The sequence below is a fragment of the Choloepus didactylus genome, chromosome 1 (assembly GCF_015220235.1).
Source record: "Choloepus didactylus isolate mChoDid1 chromosome 1, mChoDid1.pri, whole genome shotgun sequence".
Taxonomy (NCBI): Eukaryota; Metazoa; Chordata; class Mammalia; order Pilosa; family Megalonychidae; genus Choloepus; species Choloepus didactylus.
This window is the reverse complement of record NC_051307.1, coordinates 153,947,981-153,966,735: the sequence shown is the minus strand read 5'-3', so window position 1 is coordinate 153,966,735 and position 18,755 is coordinate 153,947,981. Positions and strand designations below refer to the sequence as shown.

General features: G+C 37.9%; 1 protein-coding gene across 5 annotated transcripts in view; it reads right to left on the bottom strand.

Moving 5' to 3' along the window:
* TFDP2 (transcription factor Dp-2) overlaps nucleotides 1–18,755 on the bottom strand; it is a 366,930-nt gene that overhangs the window by 209,230 nt on the left and 138,945 nt on the right. For all 5 annotated transcript variants that reach the window (XM_037843570.1, XM_037843604.1, XM_037843584.1 and 2 more), the window contains one exon: nucleotides 18,667–18,733. In XM_037843570.1, the coding sequence (XP_037699498.1) occupies nucleotides 18,667–18,733 (67 nt within the window). The remainder of the gene's footprint in view (nucleotides 1–18,666; nucleotides 18,734–18,755) is intronic.

Genomic DNA, 18,755 nt, shown 5'->3' with positions numbered 1-18,755 from the left:
AAAACTAATAGAAGAAAAAGTAGGGAAGCACCTTCAAGATTAGTGGTAGGTATGGTTTCTTAGACCTTACATCCAAAGCAGGAGAAATGAAAAGAAAAACTAGAGAAATGGGACCTCCTCAAAAGTGAATTCTATTGTGCTTCAAAAGACTTTGTCAAAAACATGAAAAGGCAGCCCTCTCGATGGGAGAAAATACTTGGAAACCACATATCTGATGAGGGCTTGACATCCAGAACATATTAAGAAATCCTACAACTCAACAATAAAAAGACAAACAACCCAATTAAAAACTGGGCAAAAGACATGAATAGACATTCTTCCAAAGAAGAAATACAAATGGCTAGAAAGCACATGAAAAGATGCTCAACTTCACTAGCTATTAGGGAAATGCAAATCAAAACCACAATGCGATATCATTTCACACCCACTAGAATGACTGCTATTAAAAAAACAGAAAATTACAAATGTTGGAGAGGTTGTGGAGAAATAGGAACATTCATTGTTAGTGGGAATGTAAAATGCTGCAGATGCTGTTGAAGAGAGTTTGGCAGTTCTTCCGAAAACTAAGCATAGCACTACCATATGACCTGGCAATGCCACTACTAAGTATACATCCAGAAGAACTGAAAGAAGGGACTCAAAAAGATATTTGCACACTGATGTTCACAGAAGCATTATTCACAATTGCTAAAAAATGGAAGCAACCCAAGTGTCCACCAACAGATGAATGGATCAAAAAATGATTATATACATACAATGGAATATTATTCAGCTATAAAAAAGAATGAAGTTCTGATGCATGCAACAACATGGATGAACCTTAAAGACACAATTCTGAGTAAAATAAGCCAGGCACAAAAGGACAAATATTGTATGATCTCACTGATATGAACTAATTATAATAGGCAAACTCATAGGGTTAGAATCTAGTATACAAGTTTCCAGGGGATAGACTGGTGGTAGAGAATGGGGTGGTGATCTTTGTACAGAAATTCTCTTTAGGTTGATTGTAAAGGTTTAAAAATGGATGGTGGTGATGGTAGCTCATTATCGTGAGTGTAATTAACAGCACTGAGTTATATAGGTGAATGTGGTTAAAAGGGGAAACTTAAGGTCTCAGTTACTGGCCTAAAAATTAAAAGATAAAACATAGGACTGAATAACACAGGGAACCCTATTGTAGATGATGGACTATAGTCAATACTACAAGTATTAGAATGTTCTTTCTTGAATTATATCTAAAGTACAACACTAATACAAGGTGTTAACAGCATGAGATACAGGAAAAAATGCACCTAATGTGAACTATGGATGATAATTAATAGCACTATTTAGATAATCTTTCATAAATTGTAACAAAGGTAACCACTGTTTAAAAAAAAAAGTACAATTACAAAAAAGTGCTATCACCAATTGTAACAAATGTTCCATACTAATGCAAGGTGTTGGTAGTGGAGTAGTATATGGCAATCCTGTATTTTATGCATGATTGTTCTGTAAACCCACAACTTCTCTAATAAAAAAATTTTTAATAATTTTTAAAGGCTGTGAACAACAATACCATCCAAATGTGGAATATTATTTACATACATATATATTGTCACATGGCAAGACACACAGTGGCATCTCCTGGCCTCTTCCTTCTCTTCTGGGTTCTATTTCAGCTTCTTGCTTCCCATGGTGCTCTCGCTCTCGCTCTCTCTCTCTCTCTCTCCCTCTCTCTCTCTCTCTCTCTCTCTCTCTCTCTGACTGAATTCCATTTTCTTATAAAAAGCTTCAGTAATAGGATTAAGACCCAAACTGACTAAGGTGGGAGACACCTTAACTGAAATACTTCATCAAAACGTACTTACATGGGGTTTACACCCACAGAAGTGGATTAAATTTAAGAACATATTTTTCTGGGGTACATACAGCTTCAAACCACCACATGTCCACAAAAAGACTTGCACATACATGTTCATAGCAGCTTTCTTTATATTAGTCAAGTAATGTCCATCAAATGTCCATCAATAGATGATGGATAAACAAATTGTGTTATATCCATACAATGTAATATATTCAGCAATAAAAGGAAATGAACTACTGATACAGGCAACAACATGGATGAATCTCAAAACACTTACGTTGAATGAAAGGAGCCAGACAAAAGACAATACAACTGCATATTTTCATCTATATGAAATTCCAGAAAATGCAAACTAACCTTTAGTGACACAAATCCTATCAGGAGTTGCCTGGGGACTGAGGCAGAGTGCAATGTGGAGGGCAAGGAGAAAATAATTATAAAGACAAAAAATTCACCTTTTTAAGTGTACAATTCAGTACATTCATAAAATTGTGCAACCATCGCCACGATCTAACTCCAAAGCATTTTCATCTCCTCAAAGGAAGTACAGTAGCTATTAGCAGTCATTTCTCATTCTTTCTTTCCCCAGTCTCTGGAAAACACCAATCTTTCTGTCTCTAGGGATTTGTCTATTCTAGACATTTCATAAAAAACAGAATCAAACATGTGACCTTCTGTGTCTGGCTTCTTTCACTTAGCATAATGTTTTCAAGGTTCATCCATTTTGTAACAAGTATCAGCACTTAATTCCTTTTTATTGCCAACAAACACCCCATTGTATACTCTTTGTTTCTCAGCTACTAAAACAAATACCATACCAGAATTTATTGGCTCACAATTTTGAGGCTAGGAAAAGCCCAAAAGTCCAAAAGGACTTTCTCCCCCCAAAGACTGTGCCATTCTGGGCTGGATGCTAGCAATCCTTGGGTCCTTGGCCTTTCTGTCTCTCAGAGGTGTCCTCTCCTTTCTCTTCCAGGTCCCAATGACTTCCAGCTTATTCTCCTCCCTGGTGAAATTCTCCCTGTCACCTTCTCAACAAGGTCTCCAGTAACAGGATTAAGATCCATTCTGATTCAGTTGGCCACACCTTAACTAAAAATAACATCTTCCACAGGTCCTGTGTTCAATGGATTCATACTCATAGGAATGGATTATGAACATGTTTTTCTGGGGTACAAAATAATTCAACCTACTACATATGTATATGCCACATTTTATTTATCCATTTATCATTTGATGAAAATTTGGGTTATTTCAACTTTTTGGCTATTAATAATAATGCTGCTATGAATATTCATGTACAAGTTTTGTGTGGACATATATTCAATTCTCTTGGGTATATAACTTGGAGTGGAACTGCTGGGTCTTATGGTAACTCTAATTATTTGAGGAATTGCCAGACTGTTTTCCAAAATAGCTGAACTATTTTATATTCCTAACAGCAATGTATGACGATTCCAATTTATCCACATACTTGCCATCACTTATTATAATCTGGCTCTGATTACAGCCTTCATAGTGGGTATGAAGTAGTGTCTCATTATGGCTTTGATTTGCATTTCTCTAATAACCAATGATGTTGAGCATCTCTTCATTTGCATAGTGGCCATGCCGTTTGTATTTCTTCTTTGGAGAAAGGTATATTCAAGTTATTTCCCCTATTTCTAATTGGGTAACTTATTTTTTTATTGTGTAGATGCTGGAGTTCTTTCTATATTCTGTATGATGGTCCTTTACCGGATATATGATTTGCCAACATTTTCTACTGTCCTGTGGTAAGCTTGTCATTTTCTAATCATCAGATATTTTTATTTCTTCACGTAGCTTTGATGAATTGTCTACTGTCCTTTCCTTTCAAACTGTAGAATTCTCTCTAGCATCTCTTGTAGCACAGGTATAGTGATAACGAACAAATTCAGATTTTGTTTATCTGAGAATGCCTTAATCTCTCCCTCATTTCTGAAAGTCAATTTGTTAGATATGAAATTCTTTTGGCAATTTTTTCCCTTTCAGACCTTTGAATATGTCTTCACACTGTCTTCTTGCCTCCATGTCTTCCAATGAGAAATCGGCACTTAGTCTCATTGAGATTTCCTTGTATGTGATGCATTGATTCTCTTATGGCTTTCAGAATTCTCTCTTTAGCTTTACAATTTGACAATCTGATAACAGTATGTTGCAGCATGGGTGTGCCAGTTTGTATATTTATATCCCCCAAAAAAGCCATATTCTTTAATGCATTCTTGTGGGGGCAGACGTATTAGTGTGCATTGAGTTGGAACCTATTGGTTCAGTGTCCGTGGAGATGTGACCCACCCAACTGTAGGTGATAACTCTGACTGGATAATTTCCATGGAGGTGTGGCCCCACCCATTCAGCATGGGCCTTGTTTAGTTTACTGCAGCACTAAATAAGGTCAGAAAGAAGGAGCTCATAGCTAGCTAGAGCTGAGACAGACTTTGTTTTTTAATTAAATTCAGTTTTATTGAAATATATTCACATACCATACAGTCATCCATGGCGTACAATCAACTGTTCACAGTACGATCATATAGTTATGCATTTATCACAATCTATTTCCGAACATTTTCCTTACATCAGAAAGAATCAGAATAAGAATAAAAAATAAAAGTAAAAAAGAACACCCAAATCATCCCCCCCATCCCACCCTGTTTTTCACTTAGTTTTTGTCTCCATTTTTCTATTCATCCATCCATACACTAGATAAAGGGAGTGTGATCCACAAGGTTTTCACAATCACACTGTCACCCCTTGTAATCTACATTGTTAAACAATCATCTTCAGGAGTCCAGACTACTGGGTTGGAGTTTGCTAGTTTCAGGTATTTACTTCTAGCTATTTCAATACATTAAAACCTAAGAGGTGCTACCTATATAGTGCATAAGAACATCCACCAGAGTAACCACTCAACTCCATCTGAAATCTCTCAGCCACTGAAACTATTTTGTGAGACAGACATTTTGAAGGCAGCTGTTGGAAGCTGATGCATACATTTTGGAGAATGCCATTTTGAAACACAACCTTGGAGCAAGCAGATGCCAGCCATGTGCCTTCCTAGCTAACAGAGGTTTTCCGGATGCCAATGGCCTTTCTCCAGTGAAGGTACCCTTTGTTGATGGACACTTTATGGCCTTAAGACTGTAACTGTGTAACCAAATAAACCCCCTTTTATAAAAGCCAATCCATTTCTGATGTTTTGCATTCTGGCAGCATTAGCAAACTAGAATGGGTCTATTTGGGTTTATCCTTGTGGAGTTCACTGAGTATTCTGGATGTGTATATTCATGTCTTTCATTAAATTTGGGAAGTTTTCAGTCATTACTTCTTTGAATGCTCTCTCTGCTCCTTTCTTTCTTCTCCTTCTGGGAACCCCACAACGTGTACACAGGTATGCTTGATAGTGCCGACAGACTCCTCAGGCTCTGTTTACTTTTCTGCATTTCTTCTTTCTGCTCCTTAGACAGAATGATTTCAAATCTCTTATCTTCAAGTTACCTGATTCTTCAGCCAGCTCCAATCTGCTACCGAACTCCTCTAGGGAGTTTTTTATTTCTGCTACTATGGTCTTCAGCTTTTTGGTTTCTTTTCATGATTTCCATCTCCCTATTGATACTCTCTGCATTCATCTGTTATTTTCCTGATTTCCTTTAGTTCTTTATTCATGTTTTCCTTTAGCTCTTACAACATACTTAGGAGCATTTTTTTAAAAGACTTTGTCTGGAATGTCCCAGGTCTGCTCCTCTTCCTTGATGGTTTCCAATGCTTTAACCTTTGCCTTTGCTTAGGTCATTACTTCCATATTACAGGTATGTTTTGCAACCTTTGTTGAAACCTGGGCATGTTGATACTTTAGCGTGCTATTGCTGGAATTTAGACTCTGAGGCATCTGTTTCTTGAGCTTGTACCCAGCTAGTATAATGACAGCTTTCCATGATTGCCAGGAAAGGGTGTGAAGGGGAGGGAGGAAGAAGGAGGAGGAGGAGAGGAGGAGGAGGAGGAGGAAGAGGGAGGAGGAGGAGGAGGAAGAAAACACCTTTCTCAGTCCTTGAAGATTGACCTGTGTAACTGCTCTCCTCCAGGGCTTATCTTCTATAAAATCAGTTCAGAGAACAGCTTCAGGCCAAAGGGTAGGATCCTCCCTGATCTTTTCTGTGCATACCTCTTATGTTGGGTATGTATGTGTGGCCCTAGGAATTTTCCCTCTTCTCTGGGAAATAGTTTCCTGATGGTCACTGCACTGTATGTCCTACAATCAGCAATCCCTTGCCCTAGGAAACATGAGTTCACTGCTCACCCACAGAATTCTGTAGGAGAGATCTCTGAGCTGCTTTCTACACACAGGGCATGTTCTAGGACAGCAAATCCCTTAGGCTACCACCAGATAGATTGGCCAGATATACATACTCCCAGTATAAGTACAAGGGTTAATGTGCTCCCTCTGGACTGGGACCAGGGATATGCACTGGAAGCACAGGCTCGCTCTGGGCCGAATCAGTAAAGGTTGGAGGAGGGGACAGCCAGGAACCCAGGAGATGCTACTGCTTTTCTGTAGCCTTTTTATTGATTCATTGCTTGCTCTGTACACCAATTTGAAACTGTTATGGACCCCAAAAGAGCCATGATCTTTTAATCCAATCTTGTCGGATGGAACCTTTTAGTTCAGTGTTTCCATGGAGATGTGACTCACACAACTGTGAGTGAGACCTTCGATTAAATTATTTCCATGGAGATGTGGCCCCACCCATTACAGGTGGGTCTTAATTAGACACTGAGTCCTTTAAGAGAGCTCAAGGAAACAAAGAGCTCAGAGAAGCTAAGAGACACATTCTGGAGAGAAGCTAAGATGTCTAATCCAGAGTTTGCCCCTAGGAGAAGCTAAGAGCCGACACACACCCAGATGCTTGGAGATGCAGACAGAAGGATATCTGGAGATGCTAAGCTAAGAAATGAAGCCCAGAGTTTGTTCCAGAAAAGCTGAGAGAGGACCCCCAGATGCTTGGAGAAAAACTCCCCAGGAGAACCAAACTGAGAACTGACAGAAGCTAAGAGAGACAGAAGCCCAAAGACATTTTGAAGAAAGTCATCTTTGAAATGCAACCCAAGAGCAAAAGACCAGCAGACACCAGCCACATGCCTTCCCATCTGACAGAAGTGTTCCAGATGCCATTGGCCTTTCTTCCATGAAGGTATCCTCCTGCTGATGTCTTAGTTTGGATACTTTTATGGCATTAGAACTGCAAATTTGTAAACTAATAAATCCCCTTTATAACAGACAATCCATTTCTGGTATTTTGTATAACAGCAGCTCTAGCAAACCAGAACACCCTGCTACTATTAATTGTTTTCTGTAGCTTTAATAAAGATGTTTCTGCTAGTTATTCCTTGTTACCCAAAGCTTTTGTGGGGGAAAGCCCTGAAGCATCTCACTCTGCCATCTTGAATGGGCCTCTAGTTAATCCCACTTGCTACAAAGTTGATAAAGTACAATTTATCCATTTTTTTCTTTAGTTCGTTGTGATTTGAGCATCATATGTAAGAAGGCACTCAAGATTTACACGTATGTTTTCTTCTAAGTCTTTTGTAGTCTTATCTCTTAAATTTGGGACTGATCCATTTTGAGTTAACTTCTGTATATAGTATTAGAGGAAGGAATCCAACTTCATTACTGGCATGTGGATATCCAGTTGTCCCAACACCATTTGTGGAATAAACTATTCTGTCACCATTGAATTGTCTTGGCATCTTTGTCAAAAGTCAACTGACAGCAGAGAGGGGCAAGATGGCGGCATAGAGAGGAGTGGAATTTAGTCAGTCCCCTGGAACAACTAATAAACAACAAGGAACAACCAGCAAATAATTTGGAGTAACTGCTGGGGGACAACAATGACTGTCCACACATCTTACACCAACCTGGATTGGGAGGAATGCCTGAGATCACAGCATAGAATCTGTAAGTAAAAGCTGCAGAATCACGTCAAGAGCCCCCTCCCTCCAGGGCACGCTTTGCTATAAAACCTCACTGTAGTACAGAGCAGCACTCTCTGAGAGAGCAAATACAGCTCCATCCAGCGCCAACTGGGGTTTTAATGAACAAATATGGACTGCTGAAAACAAGCTACAAACTCTCAACAAGCAGACAGAGGCTTTTAGTGACGACTGACCTTAAAGAACCAGAAGATTCATCTGTACTGGGAGGGGAAGCCCAGAAGACCACATGTTACCTCTGGCCAACGAGTGAAACTGGTGGCGGCGGGGGGGGGGGACTGGCTCCCAAACGGGGCTTTCTGTCCCTTTTCCTCTCTCTCAACCTCAGTGGCTCCAAGGAGAGCCACAGCCATTTTCAGTTCAAAGTGCTCTGACCCAGGCAAGGGTGGAGATAACAGAGACAGAGAGACTATTCAAATGCAGATGGTAACTCCCTAGGGGGTGTATCTTCCCCTAAGAGTAAGGAGGTGGGGCCCAGCTTTCCCTTTAAAACCAGACCCCAGAGCCTGGAGGAAAACACCCAAAACAGAAACTAAAGAGGCCACACCTCCTTACACCAGTCGGAAGAAACAGGCTGACAGGCACCACCTTCTGGGCAGGTTAGGAAAAAAGCACAGGGACTGGAGACCTCACAGGAAAGCCTGTCATTCCTCTAAGATACACCCTGAATATAACCCCATTCTGAGACCTGAACCCGTTCTGGTCTAGGAAAATCTGACTAGAGTAACCAAGGAAACAAGATGCCTAGACAACAGAAAACTACAATCTATACTAGGAAAAACGAATACATGGCCCAGTGAAAGGAACAGACTTACACCTCAATCAAGATACGGTCAAAATATTGTTTCACTTTAATGAAACAATCTAGTAAAGATTTTCAAAAAGATATGCTAAATCAAATCAAAAACCAAATCAACAACTTCAAGGAAGATATAACAAAAGAGATGTAGACTATAAATAAACACTATAAAAAAGGTAGAAATTAAAAGTTTGAAAAAACAACTGGCAGAATCTATGGAAATGAAAAGCAGAACACAAGAGTTGAAGAACACAGTGGAGGCATACAACAGCAGATCTCAAGAGGCAGATGAAAACACTCAGAAACTGGAGAACAAGGCACCTGAAAGCCTACACACAGAAGAACAGATAGGGAAAAGAATGGGAAAATATGAGCAACATCTCATGGAACTGAATGACAACATGAAACGCATGAATATACGTGTCATGGGTATCCCAGAAGGAGAAGGGAAAAGGAGCAGAAACAATAATAGAGGAAATAATCAATGAAAATTTACCAGCTCTTATGAAAGACATAAAATTACAATCCAAGAAGTGCAGGGTACCCCAAACAGAATGGATCTGAACAGACCTACGCCAAGACACTTAATATCAGGTTATCAAATGTCAAAGACAAAGAGAGAATCCTGAAAGCAGCAAGAGAAAAGTGATCCATCACATACAAAGGACGCTTGATAAGACTATGTGCAGTTTTCTCAACAGAAACCATGGAGGCTAGAAGGAAGTGGTGTGAAATATTTGAGATACTGAAAGAGAAAAACTGCCAACCAAGTATCCTACATCCAGCAAAATTCTCCTTCAAATATGAGGGAGAGATTAAAATATTCTCTGACAAACAATGAGAGAATTTGTGAACAAGATACCTAAGCTACAGGAAATACTTAAAGGGAGCACTACAGACAGATAAGAAAAGACAGGAGTGAGAGGTTTGGAACACAATTTTGGGCGACGGCAGCACAACAATGTAAGTACAGTGAACAAAGATGACTGTGAGTATGGTTGAAAGAGGAAGGTTAGGAGCATGTGGGACACCAGAAGGAAAGAGGAAAGATGAAGACTGAGACTGTATAAATCAGTGAAACCTAGAATGCTCAACAATTGTGATAAAATGTACAAATGTGTTTTTACATGAGGGAGAACAAATGAATGTCAAGCCTGCAAGGTGTTAAAATAGGGTGGTATTGAGGAAAAAATACAATCAATGCAAACTAGAGATTATAGTTAACAGAAACTTTGTATTATGCTTCCTTTAATGTAACAAAGGCAATATACCAAAGCTAAATGCCTATAAGAGGGGGACATAAGGGAGGGTATGGGACTCTTGGCAGTGGTGATGTTGTCTGACTCGTTATTCTACTTTAGTTTAATTCTGTCTTTCTTTTCATTGCTTTTTAGCTGTCGTTTTTTTTCTTTCTTTTTCTTTTGCCTCTCTACCTTCTTTGACTCTTCCTCCTCCTTTGTGGAAGAAATTAAGATGTCCTTATATAGATAGTGGTGATGGTAGTGAATACATAAAATATGTAACTATACAGAGAACCATCAATTGTTTACTTAGGACGGAAAGCATGGTGGGTGAACAAAACCATCTTTAAAAAAAACAGGTTGATGAAGAAATCTTGAGGACACTATATTGCATGAAATAAGTCAGACATGTAAGGACAAATGTTGCATGGTCTCACTGATATGAACTAATTATAATATGTAAACACACAGACATGAAATATAAGTTAACGAGACAAAGAACGAGGCTCAAGAATGGGGAGCAGTTGTTTATTATGAGCAGAACGTTCAATTACGTTGAACCTAAGTGTTTGGAAGTGGACAGAGGTGATGGTAGCACGTTTATTGTGAGAATAACTAACAGTGCTGAATGGTGTGTGAAGGTGGTAGAAAGGGTAAGCTTAGAGTCACGTATGTCACAGAAGGAAAGCTGGAGGTTAAAAGATGGGAATGTATAAAGCAGTGAATCTTGTGGTGAACAATGTTCGTGATTAACTGTACAAATATTAGAAATCTCTTTCATGAATGAGAACAAATGTATGAGACTACAACTAGAAGCTAATAATAGAGTGATACATAGGGGAAAATATATACCTATTGCAAACTATGTACTACGGTTTATAGTATTTTAACAATCTTTTATCAACAGTAACAAACGTACTATACCAATACTATGAGTCAATAATGGAGGGGGAGTGGTTAGGGGTATGGGAGGAGTTTTCTTTTTTTTGTCTTTATTTCTTTTCTGGAGTAATGAAAATGTTCTAAAACTTGGAAAAAATTATAGTGATGGATGCACAGATGTATGATGGTACCGTGGGCAACTGATTGTTCACTTCGGATAACTGTATGGTATGTGAACAATCTCAATAAAATTAAAAAAAAAAAAGTCAATTGACAGTAAATATGAGAATTTATTTCTGGACTCTGATTCTATTCCATTGAGCTTTGGCTATCCTTATGCCAGTAACATAGTTTTCATCACTGTAGCTTTATATTAACTTTTGCAATTAAGACATATGAGTCCTCCAACTTGGTTCTTCTTTTTCAATATTATTTTGTCTATTCTGGGCCCATTACAAATGAATTTCAGGATCAGCTTGTCAATTTTGATAAAGAGTGCCTAGAATATGTAGATCAATTTAGAGAATATTGCCATCTTCATTAAGTCTTCCAATCTATGAACACAGGATGTCTTTCCACTTATATGGGTCTTCTTTAACTTCTTTCAACATATGTTTTGTAGTTTTCAATGTACAAGTCTTATACTTCTTTTGTTAAATTTATTCCTGCCTATTGTGTTCTTTTTGATGCTATTATAATTGGAATATCATGACTAGTACAGAAATGGAATTAAATTTTGCATATTGAACGTACATCCTGCAACCTTGCTGAACTTGTTTATTAGCTCTAGATGGGTTTTTTTTGTATGCAATCCTTAGGATTTTCTAAATATAAGATCACGTTATCTGTGAAGAGAGATAGCTTTGCTTCTTCCTTTTCAATATGGATTCCTTTTATTACTTTTTGTTCCCAAATTGACCTAGTGGTTTGGTTTTCATCATGGGAGAGGTTGAGCAACTTTACAAACTGATGGGAAGGAAGCAGTGAGAGGGTGATAAAATCAATAGAGTAAGATCTCTAATGAAACTGAAAGGAATAGGATTTGAACACCAATACAGGAATTAACCTTAGCAAGAGAAGAGGTGTATCTTAATTGTAACAGAATTAAAAGATGGATGTGTATACAGCTATAGTGGCTAGTACGGCTAAATTATGCCTTCAATATTCTCTAAAAAAAAAAAAATCAATTGTTTCTGAAGGTATTAGGGAGCTCTAAGGAGAGCAAAGGAGGCATGACACAGACACCATGGGGAGAAATGGGAAGAGGGAGCAAAGAGATGGACTGATGAAGAAAACATAGACCAGGAAAAGCAGCAATGAACACTCAACTAAAATTAAAGATCTTAAAACCATAAAATTGAATGATTTTGCTTAGCAGTGCTCTACGGCTAGAAGGATGGCTGGATCGCTTCAGGGTTGATGTTTTGCCAACCAGTGCTACAGAAGGAAAAGGAATGGAGGTGCAAGACAGCATGGTAGGTGTTTAGAAGGATGACACTGCAGTGAGAAAGAAGACTTGAGAGGTAAAAAGGAACAACATTCGTTCACTGATTCAAGAAATATTTACTGAGTGCTTAAAATGTGCCAGGCATTGTTCTAGGTACTAGGGATAAACAGAGAGTAGAACAGAGTCCCTCCCCTTATAGATTACAAAATTTTACATATACAATACTGGGTAGTAATAAGTGCTATAAGAAGAAGAAATAAAGCAGTTTGAAGAATAAGAGAATCAAATAGCAAAGGGATACCACTTTAGATGGGGTGGGCCAGAGGAGGCTGTACTAAGGCAGTCACAATATAGCAGAGACCTAATTCATAATGCTAATGAGATTAGGATTTGTGGAATAGGTAAGGAAGTGATACCATCAAAAGACAACTCACAGCAGAGTGGAGATAAAATTAGAAGGGGACAAAACCCAGGAGAAAGAGAGGCTATAAATACTCAGAAGTTGCCACCAAATCCAAAAGTGAAAAAGAACAAGGTGCCTAGGATAGTGGCAAAAGAGAGGGGAAGGAAATTATAAACATAGTAATTAAAAACTAGATCTGGTGACTGAACATTTGACATGAAAGAGAATGTGTTAACTAAGGTAGATACCCAAGATTATGATTTGAGATTGAGTTGAAAATGGGTAGAAGTCTCCCATCTTTTCTCTTTTTAACAGTACAATTCTTATCACCAAGGAAAATCTTAGGTGGAATGTTAACATATATGTCAGACAAAATATCATGGCTCTGGCAGATGGAGGACATGAAGTAAGTTTTTAGTAATAGCTCTAATAGGAGATGAGGGATGGAGGCATATTCTGGAGAGTTTCTAAGGTTTCACAACCCCCAACCTCCCTTCCTTTGACCTCAGAAATGGACAGTCAGTAGGGGAAAATTTTAAGTTTTTCCCCTTAATATATATTTAAGAAAAATGAGAAAAGTACAAAGAAAAAAGATCCTGCATCCTAATGAACAAAACTAAAATAATGTGTTTTCTTTCTATTTTTTCTGCGTGGTTTTGTTTTTAACAGTTATAATTGTACTACATTTGCTCCGAAGATTTAAATCTTTAAAAACCTTTGTGACCCAGGCTCCAAAGCGGTTTGGAATTCTAGCAGGGGCTCGGAATGCGCATGCGCAAACAACGCTGTACCTCATCTGTGTCCCAAAGGAATCTGGTTCCTAAGCAACAGACCTCTAGCCCAATGGCTGCCCTGTGGTCTGAACATGTAAGGGGCTCCCCAAGTGTGCAGGTCATGGTGGAGGTGTTGTGGCCTGTGCAGTCAGGAGTAGGCATATGAGGATGATTCTGCAGCCCTGAGGATGACATGCCCCCGGATGGTTGGTGAGATTTTTGACTCTCCCGTTAGCGCGCTGCACTGGTATGCCCAAGGGCAACTTCCAGTGGGTTGTGGGGTAGGCCGAGGCTTAGTGAGGTGCCCCTGCCCTCGCTTGGGCCTGCCATTCTTTTCCAATGGCACTGATATTACCAGTGGATCGTAGACATGCAGCCTAGCACCCCGAATCCCACTTAGGAGAGCTCACCGTGAGGCATGCCCATCTTCAGTCAATGAACACTCTAGAAGTCAGGGAAGTTGGGACAACTGTGACGTGTCTGACCTCTCCACTGTTTATACCCGTCATGATGATTGGTTCATGGCTCCCTTAATCGTGGGATTTCTTGCTCTATTAGTGCTTGCCGGATCTCTCCTTCTGGGACTAAAGGCAGAGTGATAACCAAGGTGGTCCCGTGATGCAGAGACCACATGACATGTGGACAGGCTGATGTTTTCTGGGTTGAGATTGCTGCAGGCACGGTTGTGGACAGGCACGGAGACTCCCAGAGGGCCGGCACGAAGGTGGACACTGAATATTTTTCTTTCTCTTTCCAGTCATTTCCATTGCCATTAGGGAATTCCCTGTTCTGGGAGCCAACATACTCTGGCTCTGTCATTGAGTGTGATCCACAAGGAACTGTAAAGGATCACCCCGAGTCCCCCTCTGACCTGCTGCTGGGCATGGCAGAGATTTACCACAGGTGTGGCCCCTGAACTGTTCCACATCTGAAAGAAGATTTCAGCAAAGGGAGAGTTCTTCCCCGAAGAATTTAGTTCCTGAATTTGCTGATGCCCAAGGGAGTATGCCCAAGTGGAACTGACTGTGACAATTCTTCTCCTATCCCATGAAAGCAGGTCAGTGTAATCTCACCCGGATCTGAACCTAGGCCTTCATAAGGATGGAAGCCAACACTTAGGAAGTGTGTGTTTATATAATTCATTTCTTCACCGTGTTAACATTGTTTCACATTCCTTATATTAAAAGGTTGCCTTTAAGAACTGGAAAAAAAAAAAAAAAAAACCTTTGTGACCAAAAAAAAAAAAAAAAATTGCACAGATACTGCAAATGTCATAAGATGTAATAATTTTAGAATGTTCACTGAGGGAAAAATAGAAAGCCAGTATTATTTTAAAAATACGTTAAAGTGAATTTGCATTTTCCTAATCACAATCTTATCTACTCATATATGTAAGATCTACTGCAATAAATCTGTAAATTTATGCTATTTATAATTTTTAAAATATTCTGTTTCTTTACCTTTCCTCAAACTTCAAACTCCCCTTCCCATATTATTAACTTTACCTAAATATTTAAAAAGCTATATAATATTTCATTGAGTGGAAACTGTAATTTACATATCCATTCCCCCATGTCAGACACTTAGATTGTCACCACTTTATTGTTATGATAAATGCTACTGCAATAAATACCTTCTGACTTATGGTCTGGTTCTGCTTCCGTTGTGGCTATTTAGCTCCTATTGGACAAACCCTATAGCAAGTATCAACCATAAATTCTAGACAAAATATTAAAAAATAACTATTCTAAGGCAATTGGGAGGGACCAACAAATAACACTTGCAAGAGAATAGCCAAGTGAGTGCTCCATTTTTTATTGCTTTTAGCCAGAGGACAGGCACCAGTCTGTGCTATGCAGACTGCTAAAATTCTAATTAAAAACATGCAATCTTACTGTCTGGAAGAAATGGATGACAGAGTTTGGGGCATAAACATGATTACTGAAAAGTAAAGGGGGGAAATGGGAAAGGAAAAGACCCAGAAATGGGAAGTTCCAAATTCTGTGAACAAACTGCCCAAATCTTTGACTTTTGAACCATACATGTTTGTGGGCAGACTGAGCAGCCATGCTAAAGCTAAACCAAATTTTTAACTAAATTAAGATTTAAATTGCCACCCATAGTGAAGACAAGGTTTGTGATCAGAGTCCAGCCAATTAAGTGTCCACAAAAACAAAAAGAACAACACTCTTCAGAGAAATAGAAATGAATCCAGAGTCTTTACAACATATCCACGGTGTCTATGTTATATTCAAAATTACAACACAAGAAGAAACAAGAGAATATGACCCACTCTCTACAGAAAAAAACAGTGATTTCAACCCTGACATGACTCACATATTGGAACTAACAAAAAATGATGTAAAGTAAAATACATGCATAATGAACCAAAAAGTCATGGTAGAGAAACAGAAACTATAAAAAAGAACCAAATTCTAGGATAAAAAAATGCACTATCTGAAATGAATTCATTGGATGGGATTAACAACAGAATGAAGATAACAGAAAAATACAGCTTGAAGATACATTAATAGAAATTTTCCAATCTGAAGAACACAGAGGATAAAAAGTAGAGAAAAAAATAAACATAACTTCAGGACCCACAGGGCAATATCAAAACATTTAACATACACGTAACTGGAGTCCCAGAAGGAGGGAGACAGAATAAGGTAGAAAAAAAATACTGCAAAAATAATGGACAAGAATTTCTCAAATTGGGCAAAAGACATTACTTTATAGACTGAAGAAGTGCAGCAGACCTCAAGTAGAATAAATACAAAGAAAACCACCTCTAGGTACACAATGCTAAAAACCAGAGATAAAGAATTATGGTTTATCTTTTTATATTTAACATTATGTCCCTAATGAAGACTCCTAAAAGCGTAATTACTCACCCAAAGGAATCAATATTTTTTAACTTTCTGATAGATGTTACCAAACCGTTTCCCAAAAGAAATATCAGTGTGGCTGTAGCATGGTGAGCAAGAATAAAAGTGGCAGGAATAAGGATGAAGAGGTATGTAAGAACAAGACAAGGTAGAGGTATACAGGTAAGGAATTTAGGATTTTATTTTCATTAAAATAGGAAGCCATTAAGGAGGTTTTTAAACAGGAGAATGACCCAGTAACTGTATTTTGAATACTTACCTGAAGAAAATAAATCAAAGAAACAAAAATTTACCTGACTAAAGATAGACATTATTATGAGATATAGTTTATCATATATATATATCATAATATAAAAACAAAAAACCCCACAAATACCCAAAATGAAAAGGTGAAAAATTTAAAATAAATTACAATTCATAAACACAATGAAATAGTATGAAGCTCTTAGAATAGTTATATATTGAAGACTGTCGAAATACAGAAAGTGTTTTTTGTATTTGGTCAGAAAAGAAGAATAGAAAATTACATATATACTAGCTTTGAAACTATTATATCTGTGGATAATGACTGAAAAATAATATACAAAAAAAGGCTGAATTAGGGTGGTAGAATTTTTATTTTCTATTTTCTAATTTTTCTATAATATAATCACATCATTTCAACTGAGAAAAAAAATACTTTCCTACATCTCACTTTCAACAGAGCTCTCAACTTGAACCTATAATAAATACTGACTGAATAGCACTAATTTTTTTGAACCTGTAATAAATATTAACTGAATATCACTAATTTTTTAAAAAGTCAAAGAAACCTCTTTTCTAAATCCTACTGATTCACTTAATCTGGAGTTCCTTCTGTGGCCACTGCCAAACATCTCAAATAATGTGACAATTTTCTTTTTAAACAATAGTTATAACTAAATCTGATCTCTCTAGTCCTGCTTCTTAAATAATTCTTTTAACCACCTCCAGCTTCTACAACTGTTCTACAAAGTTAAATAGAGAAGCTTTTACTGCATAACTGAATTTACTGATATTTTTACATATATTTACCCAGTGCCTCCTTTATGACTTTCTTATCAGATCCCTATTTTACCATCAAGACAACCTACCTCATGAACTAAACCTTCATTTTCTTCATCTTTGGTCTTTCAAAGTCTTTTTTTCTGTGTCACCATTTCCCTTTCTGACTTACTCTTTTTCCTTCTTATTTTTGAGATGGTTACATCACTCCATTATTCCCATCAATTCCTCAATATTACAGTTCATCATATCTGCCAAGCTTGTAGTCCTTTTTCCTAACAGGAATATTACATTTTATTAAAACAGATATTGCCGCCTATGTGTTGTGAATAAGCTATGGATATACTAAGATATTGGACTCCTCAGCCCTCGGGACAGCCAGGACTGGCCTGGGGCAGCTGGAGCTCCTGTGTGGCTTACTCCAGGCTTCAGGCAGTCTCCTTTGTTTAACCCCAGCACACCCTAACAATATTATTTTCTATGTATGGTATCATGTAAAAAAAATTGGGAATCATCAAGGTTCAAAGTACCTCTTCCATAGCTTCACAATTCCTACAGATTACTAAAATTATAAAGCTAAACATTTTTATACTGAAATATAGATATCCTTAGCCTTCTCCACCAAGTACATCTCCCATCTTTGAGGAAACTGAGTTCCTCTCATAGCTGTTTGTATTGCAATGGCATGCTTTTTGTTCCTATCTTTTAGAACGGAAAATTGCAAACATATACAAAAGTAGAGAGAAATGAACAATGAAACCCATATAACCATCACCCAGCTTAAAAAATTAATCAACTCATAGCCAACCTTGTTTTATCTATAATGTCACCCACTTTACCCTACTTCTCCAACTGGATAATTTTGAAGCTAATCCAAAACATCGTATCATTTCATCCATAAAACCTCAGTACATATCTCTACATACTAAAAGATACTGCTGGAATCTTATTTAAGTTCTTATACGAGTGGATTTCTGACATATGCTTTCCCTCAGTAAGCCATATATTAGACACATATCTCATACTTTATTGTACTGTCCTACAAATTAAACCACTAGGAAGAAGGGCTCTCCATCAAGAAAATGAAGAAAAAGGTGGTTTGAATAGTTTCAATTATAAAAGGGACATTGATCAAGGCTGGTCTTGAGACCTCTTGGGGGAAAGATGGATAAGAGTCTCTCATATACAAATCCTCCTCCTCTCAGAAGCAACTGATTTTCATACAAAATAAATTATTTGGTACATGACAATACAGAGTAATATAGCATCATTATTGCACATAAAGTAATTGATGTCACTACATATTTTACAAAGCAAATGCTCATTTCAGGCAATTTTTATTTAACTTTCATTACCTTTTGTTGGACTGAGATTCTGATCTATAAATCCTCTTAGTTCTGCATTTGTGGCAGTCAAACCAACCTGAATGAAATATTAATAAAAA